The following is a 15484-nucleotide window of genomic DNA, read 5'->3' as shown; positions in this document are numbered from 1 at the left end:
CCCCTTGTGATCAAACAAAAAACAGAAGCTATTTTTACGAATATAGCCCTAGTAAGTCGTCTGAGTCATCTGAGATGTTGGAAGTCGTCTGGACGACTTCAAAATAAGTCTTCTGGTATAGCTGATCTTAAAAATAATCTATAAATTTTTAAAAAAATATTTTGATAAGCGAAAAATAAAATCATGTAATTATAAACAGTTTTAAGTGATATAAATTAAAAGATAAAAAAATTGAATTGTTTTCAATATAGATGAGTGTAGGTAGTGAATCATGGTATTCTTTGGTCTAGGGTTTGCAACATATGTTGTAGTATTGTATGTATTCTTAGGGTTAGATTTTGGAAAGCTTGAATGTTCTTTTGAAAAATTAATTTTTTACCTATACATGTTTATTTTTGTGTATAGTAAACACTTTTGAAATTTAATTTGATTTTATGAAGTGTTTAGTTAGTTAATATAATGTATAATATACAAATAAAATTTATAAAATTAGCGAAAAATTCATTTTTTTTTGTTTATAATAAAAATTTAATTAAAATTAATTTATAATAATATTATACTACTAATTGGGAAATTAAAAAAAAGTATATTTAAATTTTGAAAAAGATTTTGTTAGATTTTTTCTCAACAGATTTTGTTATTCCTAAAAGTGAAATTTAAATTTATAGTTAAAATGGATTTGTTATTAATATCCTTATAATTATTTAGAAATGTTATACATTAAATAAACTAATGTAAACAATAAAAAAATTATTTGAATATATGTACATATACTTCTAGTATAACTATTTTGTAGTAGATAAAAATTGTACTTCTCTTTTAATAGAGAGAATAGTGTTAATAAGAAGATTAGGTTTAGTATTATCAGTTTCTTTATTTATTTTGAAAATTGACATATTTATAATGTTCTTACATATTAAAGTAAATACTCATGCAGACGCACAGATCAAGATCTAGTATATCATCAAATGAACAACTGAACTTGTTGGCCTATGTTTGAACTGGTCAACAAGTTCGAGTTTCTTGTAACTAAAGATGCGGGAGAGATCATAAAAGATGAGAAACAGTTTGTAACTGGAGTGGACTATGAGATTTTTTTTCTATATACAATAAAATACTAGTCTCAAAACTTTACTAAAAACATATTAGTCTCAAAACACGACAGTGAAAGGTATAAAATGCATCCATTGATTGTAGAAAATTTTCATTACATTTTTCCATGAGTTTGGAACTGAAGCTACAAATATTGACCTATAGAATAATATAAACTCAAGCTCTTAATCATTACCGAAGCTTGAACATGTTTGAGTTGCATCAGTTTTCTATTATCTGAGGAAGAAAAAAACTGATCCAAGACCAATCCGGACTCTCCTCAAATTACATACAAAATAAGACTCATCATCACATGAGAAAAGAAGCCGCAAACATTCAAACTTTGTGGTAATAACAGAGCCACAGTGTGGCAACATTTTTCAGAAACCACCAAAACCTGATGATCTTCTTCTCATTGGCTAGGTGGTCCAAGGACATGTACCGGTTTGGAGAAAGAATCAGTTTTGAGAATAGTAGAACATGTGAACAGATGCATGGATTTGAGAATTGAGTGTTCGGTTTTGAGTTCTTGTAAAGATTTTTATTTTTTTTGAAACTCTCTTGTAAAGAGTTTCTTGAAGAACAGAACACAAGTGTTGTAAGTTATTGAGATACGAATTAATTTTGTTTTAACTGGAACTCTATTATTCTCACAGAGCATAAACTAAAACATACTTTATTTTGATGGTAGAAAGCTTTTAAAGAAAAGACAAGACTCTAGACTCAACTCAATCCCAAACTTAATATTCTATATTTTGAGGTGGAAAAAAGTAAGGGGCCATCATTCTTTCAGTAAGAGTTGTGATGAAAGAATCAGCAAGCTTGAAAAATGCAATCTCCATGACATCCAACATATAGACATGGTTAGGTCTCACGCCAGGAAAAGAGCTAGCACGGACACAGAATGGTTCAGCCTTTGAGATGAAAATGGTGAGATCTCCAATGTCTTGAGTGTACACTGCATTTCCCTTGGGGGATACTCTGAACACCATTACACCTTTTGTTTCCAATAGGGCTTTACCGTACACAGTCTGTCTGAAACACCTGACCAAAAAGGTTTCACCTGTGGATTGTGATTCCACCAAGTGTTCGGTCGTGAGACATGTATCCATAACCTCACGTTCTGCTTCGGTCGGCTCTGGAAGGAAATGATATCGCAACTCCTGAAACTTGGGTGTGTGCTTGATGTCTTTGCAGAGATCCCATGATGCAATGAGTTGGCCTCCAGATCCAGGTATGCGAAACATGTTATGTTTCTTGGAAAACATGACACGCGAGGAGTAGAAGCTAGGGTTTGCGATCCTGATGTTGAACCACTTGGAGTCGCCTTGAGCAGAGGGTCGGCAGAAGCTGAGTTGGGGTCCCATGAACTTAACAGCCACGACACAATCTTCTTCTTCGGGAGATAGTGAGGACAAGGACACGTTGGTGATGATTTGGGTTTGGCAATGAGGCAAAGTTACAAGAGGAGGCAGGGAGATGCGTTTTGGATTTGCATCAGATGTGTAAAGGCCTTGGCCCGATGAACCCTATCAAATACTTTAACTCAAACCTTTTCGTTCAAAAAGCTCTTATTAAAACCCAAACTGTCTTACATAAAAACCGAACTCAACTAAAAACTGAATGTCGAATAAAACTTAGGAAGAAATGGCGGAAAGAAAAGAATCCAAATGAAAGACTCGAGAAAACACTTGCACCATACGGACATCTACTCCCGCTCCCTCTCGGCCATACCTGTAAAAAGAGGGGTGAGTACACAATACTCAGTGAGGGCAGGTTCTAGGAACCCACGAACTCAGCTCAGGAAGAGCAAACAATCACAAGTCATGAGCTAATAAGATCTATCACACAGAATCCCATACTACCCGACATGAACTAAAGACCCTACAATGCATATCCTTTTCATCTTTTCCTCTTTTCCTCTTTTCCTCTTTTCCTCTTTTCCTCTTTTCCTCAGTGGGTAGCCCCCCACTAGGCTTCTACCCCATATTCATGTGGATTCGCCACATCTCCTATGGGTGCTTCCATATTCATGTGGATTCGCCACATCTCCTATGGATACCTAGCGTGGACTACTTACCCCACCTACAAACCTTAGACTCTCTATATGATCCCTTATTCGTACTTATTCTTACATCTTTCACTTATCATTCACAACACGTCTCATCATCTTATCATCATTTCTTGACCACCCTAACATGCCTATGTTCTTATCACTTCAACATGTACTACCGTCTAAACAAGATCAATCACATAACATATCACACATACACACAAGATCTAGATCTGATTAACAAAGGACTAAGTCCCATTGATTACTCAACATGAGACAAGTTCACAGCAAGTCCTCACCTTAGCTTTTTGCAGAAGTAGGTCTAGATCTAGGTTTGGGAAACAGTCACTTCTCGAGATCTTTAGGGTTCAGATCTCAGTTGCTTGCACGAAACTGAATCAAGGAGGCGACGGCTAGGGGCTCGGTCGCGGCGGCTAGGGCTTCGCGGGCGGCTGGCGGCTGGCTTCGCCGGTGGTGGGGCGGCGGCGGCTTGAGGCGGAGGCGGCGGCGGGGTTCTGCTCGGGCAGGGCTTCGCTTGCTGTCTCTCTTGTGGCTGAACCCTAGGGGAACTTCTCCTTTTATAAGCAGTGGGAGGGGTTATGTCTAGGGTTTCTTCTTCTTGGGCCTCCTGCATTTGAGTCCCCTTTTGGGCCGGGCCCGGGATGTTACAATTCTCCCCCACTAGAAAAGGATTCGTCCCCGAATTCTGGACCTCCTCCTGGTCCCGCTCCGCGTTTCCAAGGATCTCGGGGTAGTTAGCCCTCAAGTGCGACTCATGTTCCCACACATCCTCGTGGATTCCATCCCTCTCCCATCGTACGAGAACCATCTTTTCCTTTCGTCCCTGGTTATTTACTTCCTTTTCCTCCATAATCTTTATGGGTTTGCTAACCAAGGTCAAGTTACGTTGCGCATCCTTAGGCGGGTGCGGCAAGATCAGCTCAGGCTCTCTTATGACCTTCCGTAGCACGGAGATGTGAAACACGTCATGGAAATCTGATAGTTCCGGCGGTAGTACCAGACGATACGCGACTGCACCGATCCTCTCCTTTATCACGTATGGACCCATGTACCTGGGTCTCAGCTTTTTCAACTTTCGGTTTGGGTCATTCCCTCGAAAAGTTCTCATTTTCAAGTACACCTCATCCCCTACCGCAAACTCTAGTCTCTTCCGGTGTTTGTCGGCGTAACTCTTCTGGCGGTCGTGAGCCGTTTTCAATCTGTCTCTGAGGAGTTCTACTTGCTTGATCGTTTCTCCAACTAGTTCGGGGGTCATATCTCGTTTCTCCCCCACTTCGGTCCAACATAAGGGGGTCCTACAGGGTCGCCCATACAATGCTTCGTACGGGGACATTTCGATGCTCGCATGGTAGCTGTTGTTATAAGAGAACTCCACCAACGGTAGATATTCGCTCCATTTACCCCCCCATTCCAAAACACTCGCCCTCAACATATCCTCGAGTGTCTGGATGGTCCTCTCGGACTGTCCATCCGTCTGTGGATGATACGCGGTGCTAAGGCGAACCTTGGTTCCCAATGCTCTTTGAAATGCCTGCCAGAAAGTTGAAGTAAACTTCGGATCCCGGTCAGATACTATGCTCACCGGTACCCCATGTAACTTCACTATGACGTTCAGATACTCGCGTGCTAAGTCCTCCGTCTTATCGGTGGTTCGTATAGGTAGAAAATGAGCCGTCTTTGTCAGGCGGTCTACTATCACCCATATAGCGTCCTTGTTTTTCGTGGTCCGTGGTAGCCCTGTGACGAAATCCATTGTCACCATATCCCATTTCCATTGTGGTAAGGGTAACTCCTGCAACAGTCCGCCTGGAACTCCGCGCTCCGCCTTAACCAGCTGACAGGTCTGACACCGGGCTATCCACAAAGCGACATCTCTCTTCATTCCTTCCCAGTGGTAGTACCGCTTCAGATCTTGGTACATTTTTGTCCGTCCCGGGTGAATTGCGAATCGTGATTGATGAGCTTGTGCCAGTAGTTCGTCCCTCAAGTTCCCTCCCTGTGGTACGCACACTCGGCCTTTAAACAGGATGGTACCATTCCCAGCCGTACGGTACCCGCTCACCTCCTTGTCGACCATCTTTTGGAGTGTGGAGTCCGTTTCCTGGGCCTTACTGATTCGACTCAGCAGGTCGGCTTGTTCCACAACCTCTAACCCGGCGCCCTCTTCGTTCACGGTCGTCGCACAGAGGTGCAGTTTTGATAAGGCTGTGGCAAGTTCCTGAGTTTCCCTTGCTCCGGAGATGTCTGATTTCCTTCGGCTTAAGGCATCTGCCACCAGGTTTGCCTTCCCGGGGTGATAATCGATGACCAGATCGTAATCTGCTAGTAGTTCCATCCACCTGCGCTGCCGTAGGTTCAGATCTCCTTGAGTGAACACATATTTCAAACTCTGGTGGTCCGTGAAAATTTGTACCTTCTCCCCATATAAGTACGATCTCCAGATTTTTAATGCAAATACCACTGCCGCTAGCTCTAAATCATGTGTCGGGTAATTAGACTCATGTTTCCGCAGTTGTCTGGACGCGTAGGCGATCACTTTTCCTTCCTGCATGAGTACGCACCCCACTCCGACCCCGGAGGCGTCGGTGTAGACCACAAATGGCACCCCTGGTCTAGGTAGGACCAGTACTGGGGCTCTAGTCAGCATGTCCTTTAGTTGTTTGAATCCCTCCTCGCACGCCTCTGTCCATTCGAACCTAACCTCCTTGCCTGTAAGGCGGGTGAGTGGCCTGGCTATTGTGGCGAACCCTAAAACATACTTGCGGTAGTATCCCGCCAACCCGAGGAAACTTCGTACTTCTGTTGCGTTACTTGGTGTTGGCCATTTCGTGATCGCGGTGATCTTCTCGGGGTCCACCGCTATCCCTGCTTCGGAGATCACATGACCCAGAAACCCAATCTTACGTTGCCAGAAACTACACTTGCTAAGCTTAGCATATAACCCATGCTCCCTTAACTTGTCCAGTACGATACCCAAATGGCGTCTGTGGTCCTCCCGGCTCTTGGAGTAAATTAAGATATCGTCGATGAAGACAATCACACACTGGTCCAGATAATCTCTGAAAATATCATTCATTAGCCCCATGAAAGCTGCCGGCGCGTTCGTCAGTCCAAAGGGCATTACTACGAATTCGTAGTGTCCGTACCGGGTACGAAAAGCTGTCTTCCTAACATCTTCTTCGTGAATAGGGATTTGGTGATAACCTGAAGCGAGGTCTATCTTCGAGAACCAAGTGGCTCCCTCCAGCTGGTCCATAAGTTCGTCTATACGGGGTAGGGGATACTTATTTTTAACGGTAACTTTGTTCAATCCCCGGTAGTCGATGCACAGTCGGAGGCTCCCATCCTTCTTCTTTACAAAGAGTACCGGCGCCCCCCAAGGCGAGCTACTCGGACGTATGAATCCCTTTTCCACTAGTTCTTCCAGTTGTTTCTTCAGTTCAGCCATCTCTGCAGGCGCCAAACGGTAGGGGGCCCTGGAAACCGGTGCGGTTCCGGGTTCTAGCTCAATCGTAAAAGCGTTATTTCGTTGAGGTGGGGGTCCGCGTAGTGGTTTGAACACATCGGCATACTCTGCTGCTACAGGGATACTCTCCAGATCTGGCGCTTCGGTCTCACCCACCATTTCAATAGTGGCTAAAAAGGCTTCTCCTCCTTTCCGGATTGCTTCTTCAGCATGGGCCATCGACACCACAGTTATTCCGGTCCTAGTTCTCATTCCTCTGTACACGATTTGCCTCCCATCAAGCGGGATCCTAACGCATGCCTTGGCACACTCAACCACGGCTCTGTGTTGTGCTAGCCAATCCATTCCCAAGATCACCTCGTAACGCCCCAGTTCTAACTCCAGCAGGTCTCCGGGTAAGTTCACACCTGCGAGGATCACCGGTACTTCTTCATATCTACCCCTCGTGGCCATTTTCTCTGTTCCTGCCGTCTCGACTCCCGTCACCATGGTGTTGAAGTTCCCCTTAAAGTCCCACTCACGCGTAAGTCTAGGGCTTACAAAACTGTGAGTTGCCCCGGTGTCGAAGAGAGTGAACGCTGTCACTCCTCCGACCGCGACAGACCCTACACAACACTAACGCTAAGCTACACGACTACTACAGTTCTTTTCATATAACATAATCGTATTGTTAAATCAAACGTACCCGCGATCGGTTCGGCTCCTTCGCGACCCTCGACGGCGTACGCTCTTGCCCCTGCGGCTTGCCCCCTCTGCTGTTGGGGTTGTGCCCCTTCCGCGTTTCCTCTTTGGAGTGTTGGGCACTCCCACGCCAGATGTCCCTCCTGGCCGCAGCGGTAACAGCGCCTGCGTTGGCCTTGTCTCTCCTTCGGGCAATCCCTCGCTATATGTCCGCGCTCGCCGCAGGTGAAGCATGCTCCCATCCTGCACTCCCCTGCATGGAATCGTCCACACCTCTCACATGCGGGCCTTAACGGAGCAGGCTCAGCCGCGGGTTGTGCATCCCGGGGCCGTTTGGTACCCCGGTTCTGGGAGTTCTGGTTCTGTTTTCGCTCTTCCTCGAGCCCTGATTCTTGTTCTGCGGCTTTCTCAATCAGCTCATGGACATCACGATAGTCCCTCACGTTGCAGCTATTCCTCAGTTCCACTCTCATACCTTTGAGGAAACGGCGGATTAAGTCGTGATCACTCAGGTAGTGACCCGCAAATCTCCGAAGTCGGTTGAACTCGTCCCCGTAGTCTCGTACATTCCTCGACCCTTGACGGATGTCCTGAAACTTGCTTTCCATCGCGTCCATGGCTTCTAAGGGAAAGTACTTCCCATTGAATGCCTCCAGGAAATCATCCCAGGTCAGTCGTATCCCGTGTGACCTTTCGACCACTTGTCCCACCACACTAGTGCGTCGTCTTTAAGGTAGTGAGCAGCCAGGTCCCTACGGAACTCCGGTGGGCACCTTGCAGAAGCGAAGTTCCTCTCGAGTTGACGTCTCCAATTATCCGCGACAATCGCGTCGGCCTTTCCATTGAAAAACTCCGTCTGCATACTCTTCATGTGTCTCAGCATGTCCCAGTAGTTGGGTCCGGGGGCGTGCACCACCGCAGGCGCTGCCGGGGGTGGAGGCGGCGGTGGCGGATTCTGGGCCGCCCCGGGTGGTATGGGGTTGTCCCCCGCATCTGCGGCGGCTTCACCATTGGGCAGATGACCCCCATAGGCGTCGCGGTATCTTTGCAGTTCTGCCAGGAGCGCTGCATTCGCCACGTTCGGCATTTCCACTGGGTTCTCATTCTCAGGTGCGCCCCCTCTTCGGCTTTCTGCCTCGCTGGAGGCTTGAGACGCGGACCTGGTGACCCGTCGCGTCGCTCTCAGGTTGGCCGCAGCTGGCCTTGCAACTCTGGCATTCTTGGGAGGCATCCTGTTGACAAGTGAAGGAGTATTAGCCACGGTTCTACTCAAATTCTATTGTCCACCGAGTGAGCTAGGAGTTCCGTCCGAGTGGTGCATTTTTTTTTTTTTTTTTTTTTGAAACCCTTTTTGAAATACTTAGAAAGACGTTCGGAAGAAGTTCCTTTGAAACCCGGGTTTTCCTACTTCTACCCGACCCTTCCCTACCCACCCGGGACAGCACCGGGTGGGTTTAACCTGCCTCTGATACCAATTGTAAAGGCCTTGGCCCGATGAACCCTATCAAATACTTTAACTCAAACCTTTTCGTTCAAAAAGCTCTTATTAAAACCCAAACTGTCTTACATAAAAACCGAACTCAACTAAAAACTGAATGTCGAATAAAACTTAGGAAGAAATGGCGGAAAGAAAAGAATCCAAATGAAAGACTCGAGAAAACACTTGCACCATACGGACATCTACTCCCGCTCCCTCTCGGCCATACCTGTAAAAAGAGGGGTGAGTACACAATACTCAGTGAGGGCAGGTTCTAGGAACCCACGAACTCAGCTCAGGAAGAGCAAACAATCACAAGTCATGAGCTAATAAGATCTATCACACAGAATCCCATACTACCCGACATGAACTAAAGACCCTACAATGCATATCCTTTTCATCTTTTCCTCTTTTCCTCTTTTCCTCTTTTCCTCTTTTCCTCTTTTCCTCAGTGGGTAGCCCCCCACTAGGCTTCTACCCCATATTCATGTGGATTCGCCACATCTCCTATGGGTGCTTCCATATTCATGTGGATTCGCCACATCTCCTATGGATACCTAGCGTGGACTACTTACCCCACCTACAAACCTTAGACTCTCTATATGATCCCTTATTCGTACTTATTCTTACATCTTTCACTTATCATTCACAACACGTCTCATCATCTTATCATCATTTCTTGACCACCCTAACATGCCTATGTTCTTATCACTTCAACATGTACTACCGTCTAAACAAGATCAATCACATAACATTTCACACATACACACAAGATCTAGATCTGATTAACAAAGGACTAAGTCCCATTGATTACTCAACATGAGACAAGTTCACAGCAAGTCCTCACCTTAGCTTTTTGCAGAAGTAGGTCTAGATCTAGGTTTGGGAAACAGTCACTTCTCGAGATCTTTAGGGTTCAGATCTCAGTTGCTTGCACGAAACTGAATCAAGGAGGCGACGGCTAGGGGCTCGGTCGCGGCGGCTAGGGCTTCGCGGGCGGCTGGCGGCTGGCTTCGCCGGTGGTGGGGCGGCGGCGGCTTGAGGCGGAGGCGGCGGCGAGGTTCTGCTCGGGCAGGGCTTCGCTTGCTGTCTCTCTTGTGGCTGAACCCTAGGGGAACTTCTCCTTTTATAAGCAGTGGGAGGGGTTATGTCTAGGGTTTCTTCTTCTTGGGCCTCCTGCATTTGAGTCCCCTTTTGGGCCGGGCCCGGGATGTTACAAGATGCAGCCGGGTTTAGATCATCATGGAGACGCAAAATGCCAACGCCATGCAACAAAGAGGCTACCCAGCCATGAGAGGACCCGATTGCTACTGCTGCATCACTAACCTTATTGCCTTCTTCAAATTTCTCAGCCAGCCATGGGGTGATCGGATCATTAATATCGTTATACACCAACTCGACAGGCGCCTTTTTTTTCAGTTTAGGATAATCTGTAGAAGGATATGCAAAACGGAGCTCTACATTATCCGGTGCATATTTTGCGCCATTGATGTAACAAGGAGGGGTCTGCAGCGGGGAAGATGAGCCGCCAGCAGAGGCTCTTATCAACACCGGTTTCCGAATGAAGATCTTCGGAGAGTGGCTGAGAATGAGAGACATGGTCAATTTTAAACAATAAAATGAAACAAAACAAAGACGAAGAAGAGAGAACCGTAACTCGAGAGATGTTCACATTATCCCCACCTAAATCCTTCTATAACTACAGAGCAAGAAACTTGGCCACCAAGTTTTCCATTAAAAATAAAAATAAAAACTTTCCATTTAGACAGCATCTTAATTGGATGTCGATTTTAATTATGGTAAAATTCGTTTCCCAAGAAATCTTCTACACCCTAAAATTAAATAACTAACTAAATAAGAAAAAAAAACTTCATTAAATCTAAAATAAACTTTTAAAGTGTTTAATATACACAAAACTGAACAAGTAAATATCAAATTTAATTGTTTTTTCTAAGTTAATATTTAAAAATCTAGCCCTAAAATACCAACAATACTATAACATATGTTACCGAATCATAAAAACCAATGACTATCATGATTCAATCTACATTCACTCATCTATGTTAAAAATAATTTAATTTTAGTAAATTTACATCATTTAGAAATGTTGATATTTACATGATTTGGATTTTTGCCTACCAAAATATATTTTATAAATCTTATAAATTAATTTTAAAATCTAATACATGAGAAGACTTCTCGTGGAAGACTTTTGAAAGACTAATTTAGGCGGAAAATCTAAATTCTTTTAAACTTTTTAGGCAGGAACCCTAAATTCTATTAAAATTTAGGCGGGATGTACCAGAGAACTTCTTTTTAAGTCTTTGTAAGTCTTATAGACCCTAAAATCAAATAATGCAAAAAAAAAAAACACTTTCTTAAACTTAGAAAGAAAGAACTTCAAAAGTGTTTAAATCAAGTTATTAGATAGTCACTAAAAAAAATATATAGGTCAGATTAAAAAAAATTAAAAAATAAGATTTCAAAATCTAACCCTAAAGATACCAACAATACTACAACATATGTTATCATACCCTAAACCAAAGATTATCATGACTCAATCTACATTCACCCACCTATGTTAACAATAATTCAATTTCAGTAAAACTATTTCCATCTTTTATAAATGTTTATTGATACATGATTTCAATTTTTTTTCCCTTTGAAAATATTTTTTACAAAATTATTAATTACTTTTAAGATCTAATCCATGACTTCCTCTCGAAGACTTTTGGAAGACTTTAATTTAGGCAAGAAACCTAAATTATTCTAAAATTTTTAGACAGAAACCCTAAATTCTATTAAAATTTAGGCGGGTTGTGCCAAAAGACTTCATTGTACCGATCATCTTTTTTTTCTAATTTTAGTTTTGCAAATTAACATATACCAAATTGTTTTTAAAATAAAAAGTGTACTTACACATTTAAGATGAATACTCACACTAATACAATGAATACAATTAGTTCGATTTGGTTAAATTCAATTAAAATAGTTGTACTTTAATTTGAAAAATATATGTAACACAATATATCAACAAAAATAATTAATTGACCAATCCAATTTTTTTTTTAAAAAAATATAAAATCAAAATTTAACAAAAAATAAGATATTATTATTTATAGTAATATTTCTATTTTATTTTTATACATATAAATTATAGAATGACTGAACATAGATAAATCAATGTGAAATTCTTAATAATATTATACATATATTAACCAATTATTTCAATTAAGTTTTTGTATACTTTATATATATGCATGATGTTTGAAAAGACTATTGTTGCTATATTTATTTACATAATCAATTAATCGTTAATTTTTACTATTTTATTTTCAAAATAACATGTATTAAATTATTGATAATCTTAATAAATATATCTACAAATCTAAAAAAGAATTAAATAAATTAAATAACAAAATAATCAAAATTGTAAAATGTAGAACAAAAATACTACAATAGAATTAGAGAAGTAGATGTTATACATTCGAATAATAACCAAATAAATGATTTATTATATACTAAAAATCATACGTATATTTAAAGAACATAATATCATTTTAAATAAATCACATATATAATTAAATAACATCATATTATTTAAAATAAATCATACATATCAACTACAATATAATTTAAAATTATTTAAAATGCAACAATAAAATATTAATAAATTTTTATAATAAATTCATTTTTAAATATTTATATTCGTGCATGAGCACGGGAAAATCACCTAGTCAGTTATTATTAAAGATGATTCTTAGTTCGAAAACTATATGATGTTAATATGATGTGTGTGTGCGGGTAATTTTAAATACCCAAAATTGATGTTAATTTACTTATATAAAAGTCTAATTTTCCTAAATTAATGGAGAGTCTGACAATCATTAAAGCGACATCCAATTGAGATTCTGTCTAAACTCTAAATAGAAATTTTATTTATTTATTATTTTTAATGGAAAACTTGGTGGCCAAGTTCCTTGCTCTGTATTTATAGAACGATTTAGGTGGGGATAATGTGAACATCTCTCGAGTTACGGTTCTTTCTTCTTCTTCTTCTTTGTTTTGTTTCATTTTATTATTGTTTAAAATTCATGTCTCTCCTTCTTGGCTACTCCCCGAAGCTCTTCATTCGGAAACCTGTGTTGGTAAGAGCCTCTGGTGGCGGCTCATCTTCCCTGGTGCAAACCCCTCCTTGTTTCATCCTTGGCGCGGATCCTTGTGGGGCAGATCATGTATTACTCGAATATGCATATTCTATGAAAAATCATCCTAGATTGAGAAAAAAGGCGCCTGAGCAGCTAGTGTATAACGATGCAGAGGTAACAACAATCGGGTCCTCTCATGGCTGGGTAGCCTCTTTGATGCATGGCGTTGGCACTCTGCGTCTCCATGATGATCTGAACCCGGTTGCATCTGATGCAAATCCAAAACGCATCTTGCTGCCTCCTCTTGTAACTGTGCCTCATTGCCAAACCCAAATCGTCACCAACGTGTCCTTGTCCTCACCATCTCCAGAGGACGAAGATTGTGTCGTGGCTGTCAAGTTCTTGGGACCCCAACTCAGCTACTGCAGACCCTCCTCTGCTCTAGGCAGCAAGTCCAAGTGGTTCAACATCAGGATCGCAAACCCTAGCTTCTTCTCCTCCCGTGTCATGTTTTCCGAGAAACTTAACATGTTTCGCATACCTGGAGCTGGAGGCCAAATCATTGGGTCATGGGATCTCTGCAAAGACCAGCACACGCCCAAGATTCTGGTGTTGCGATATCGTTACCTTCCCGAGCTGAGCGAAGCAGAACGTGAGGTTATGGATACCTGTTTCACCACCGAACACTTGGTGGAATCACAATCCACAGGTGAAACCTTTTTGGTCAAGTGTTTCAGACAGAGCGTGAACGGTGGTACCAGTTGGGAAACAAAAGCTGTAATGGTGTTCAGGGTACTTCCCTTGGGAAATGCATTGTACACTCAAGACATTGGAGATCTCACCATTTTCATCTCAAAGTCTGAAGCATTCTGTGTCCGTGCAAGCTCTTTTCCTGATGTGAGACCTAACGAAGTCTATATCTTGGAGGACACCGAGATTGCATTTTTCAGGCTTGCTGATTCTGACATCTCAGGTCATACGAAAAGAGTCGTGGCCCCTTACTTTATTCCACCTCAAAATATAGAATATCAAGTTTGGGATTGAGTTGAGTCTTGAGTCTGTCTTCTCTTTAAAAGCTTTCAGCCATCAAAATATAATCTGTTTTAGTTTACTCTATGTTAAGACAAAATTAATTACTATCTCAATAACTTACAACGTACGCTTGTGTGAGTAGATTCTTGAAATAAAACTCTAGAAGAAGAAGAAGAAGAAGATGATGATGATGATCATCATCATAAGGTTGTGGGGTTTCTTAAAGTTTTTGCAACAATAACAAGTTACAACCCTCTGTTATTACCTGCTGCAGGAGAATTGGGTGATGATGATCTTGATTTATAGAAAATGTTTGAATGTTTGGCAGCGATGAGTTTGCGGTAATTTGAGGAGAGTCCAGTTTGATCTTTGATCAGTCTTTTTTTTCTCGGACAAGAGAAAACTGATGCAACTCAAACATGTCAAGCTTCTGTACTGAATGGTAGGAGTTTAAGTTTATATTTTTCTATTAGGTGGTTTTCTGGGTCACGGGCAAAAGTAAAATTTTAAACTATTTATAAATTACTATTTTTTTATTTTTTTATTATTCACTTGTTAAAATTAAAATCAATATTACAAAATAATCATTTATTATTTGAAACTTTCATGTTGGTAAATAATGTCTTATAATAGTATAATTTTTGGTTACTTAATTTTTATAAAAAAATATATGTAACTTATATTCATATACTTTATTTTCTTAGTTTCAATGTTGCCTTTATCTTCCAAACAAAGGTTTGAAATTTTAAAATACTGAACCAAAACTGAACAAAAACCAAAATACCAAACTGAAATGGAATGATGAGTAATTGAAAAGAATTTCTGAACATATTATATATCTCTCGAACTAAAATATTGGAATCAAACTGAGAGTCTAATGGATACCTGAATTTGAAAATATAAATTATACAATTACAAATATTAAACATATTCAATTTCTCAATAACTGAATATCCTAAAAATACTATTTGAAAACCTAATTACCTAAAAACAATTACTGAGTATATTTTTATTCAAAATATTAAAAAAATATTTGAACTATCTTATATTTTTATCCAAAAATTCTGAAATATCCGATATTTAAACTGAAAGATCTAAATCAAAATTGAACTACCAAACTGTAAAAAAAAAATCAAAATGGAAAAGAATTTCATAAATAACCGAACATGTTATATATCTCTGGAAAAGAAATATTGATACCAAACTGAGAGGCTAATGGATACCTGAATTTGGAAATATAAATTATATAATTACAAATATTAAACATATTCAATTTCCAAATAACTGAAATCCGAAAATACTATTTAAAAACCTAATTACTTAAAAACAAATTACTGGGTATATTTTTATTCAAAATATTAAATAAAATTTTAATTATTTTTATATTTTTGTCCAAAAATCTGAATTATCCGATATTTAAACTGAAAGACCTAAATTATCTGATATTTTATCTATAAATCTGTAATTACCGGAAAAACAAGAATCTAACCACCGAAACTAAATTTGACCAACCT

The 15484-nt window shown here is 40.4% G+C and overlaps 2 protein-coding genes across 2 annotated transcripts; one reads left to right on the top strand and one right to left on the bottom strand.

Moving 5' to 3' along the window:
- Positions 1–1702: 1702 nt before the first annotated feature.
- LOC103832694 lies at positions 1703–10631 on the bottom strand. Its single transcript, XM_033276513.1, has 2 exons — positions 10013–10631; positions 1703–2595 (listed from the first exon to the last, which is right to left on the bottom strand). Exons 1-2 carry the CDS (start codon positions 10387–10389, stop codon positions 1833–1835), a joined length of 1140 nt encoding a protein of 379 aa, XP_033132404.1. The 5' UTR covers positions 10390–10631; the 3' UTR covers positions 1703–1832.
- Positions 10632–12634: 2003 nt separating this feature from the next.
- On the top strand, positions 12635–15147 carry LOC103832693. Its single transcript, XM_009108753.3, has one exon. It carries the CDS (start codon positions 12885–12887, stop codon positions 13980–13982), a length of 1098 nt encoding a protein of 365 aa, XP_009107001.1. The 5' UTR covers positions 12635–12884; the 3' UTR covers positions 13983–15147.
- The last annotated feature ends 337 nt before the right edge of the window (positions 15148–15484 follow it).

Source organism: Brassica rapa, chromosome A08 (assembly GCF_000309985.2).
Source record: "Brassica rapa cultivar Chiifu-401-42 chromosome A08, CAAS_Brap_v3.01, whole genome shotgun sequence".
Taxonomy (NCBI): Eukaryota; Viridiplantae; Streptophyta; class Magnoliopsida; order Brassicales; family Brassicaceae; genus Brassica; species Brassica rapa.
The sequence above is the reverse complement of the archived record's forward strand: the minus strand, read 5'-3'. Positions and strand labels throughout refer to the sequence as shown.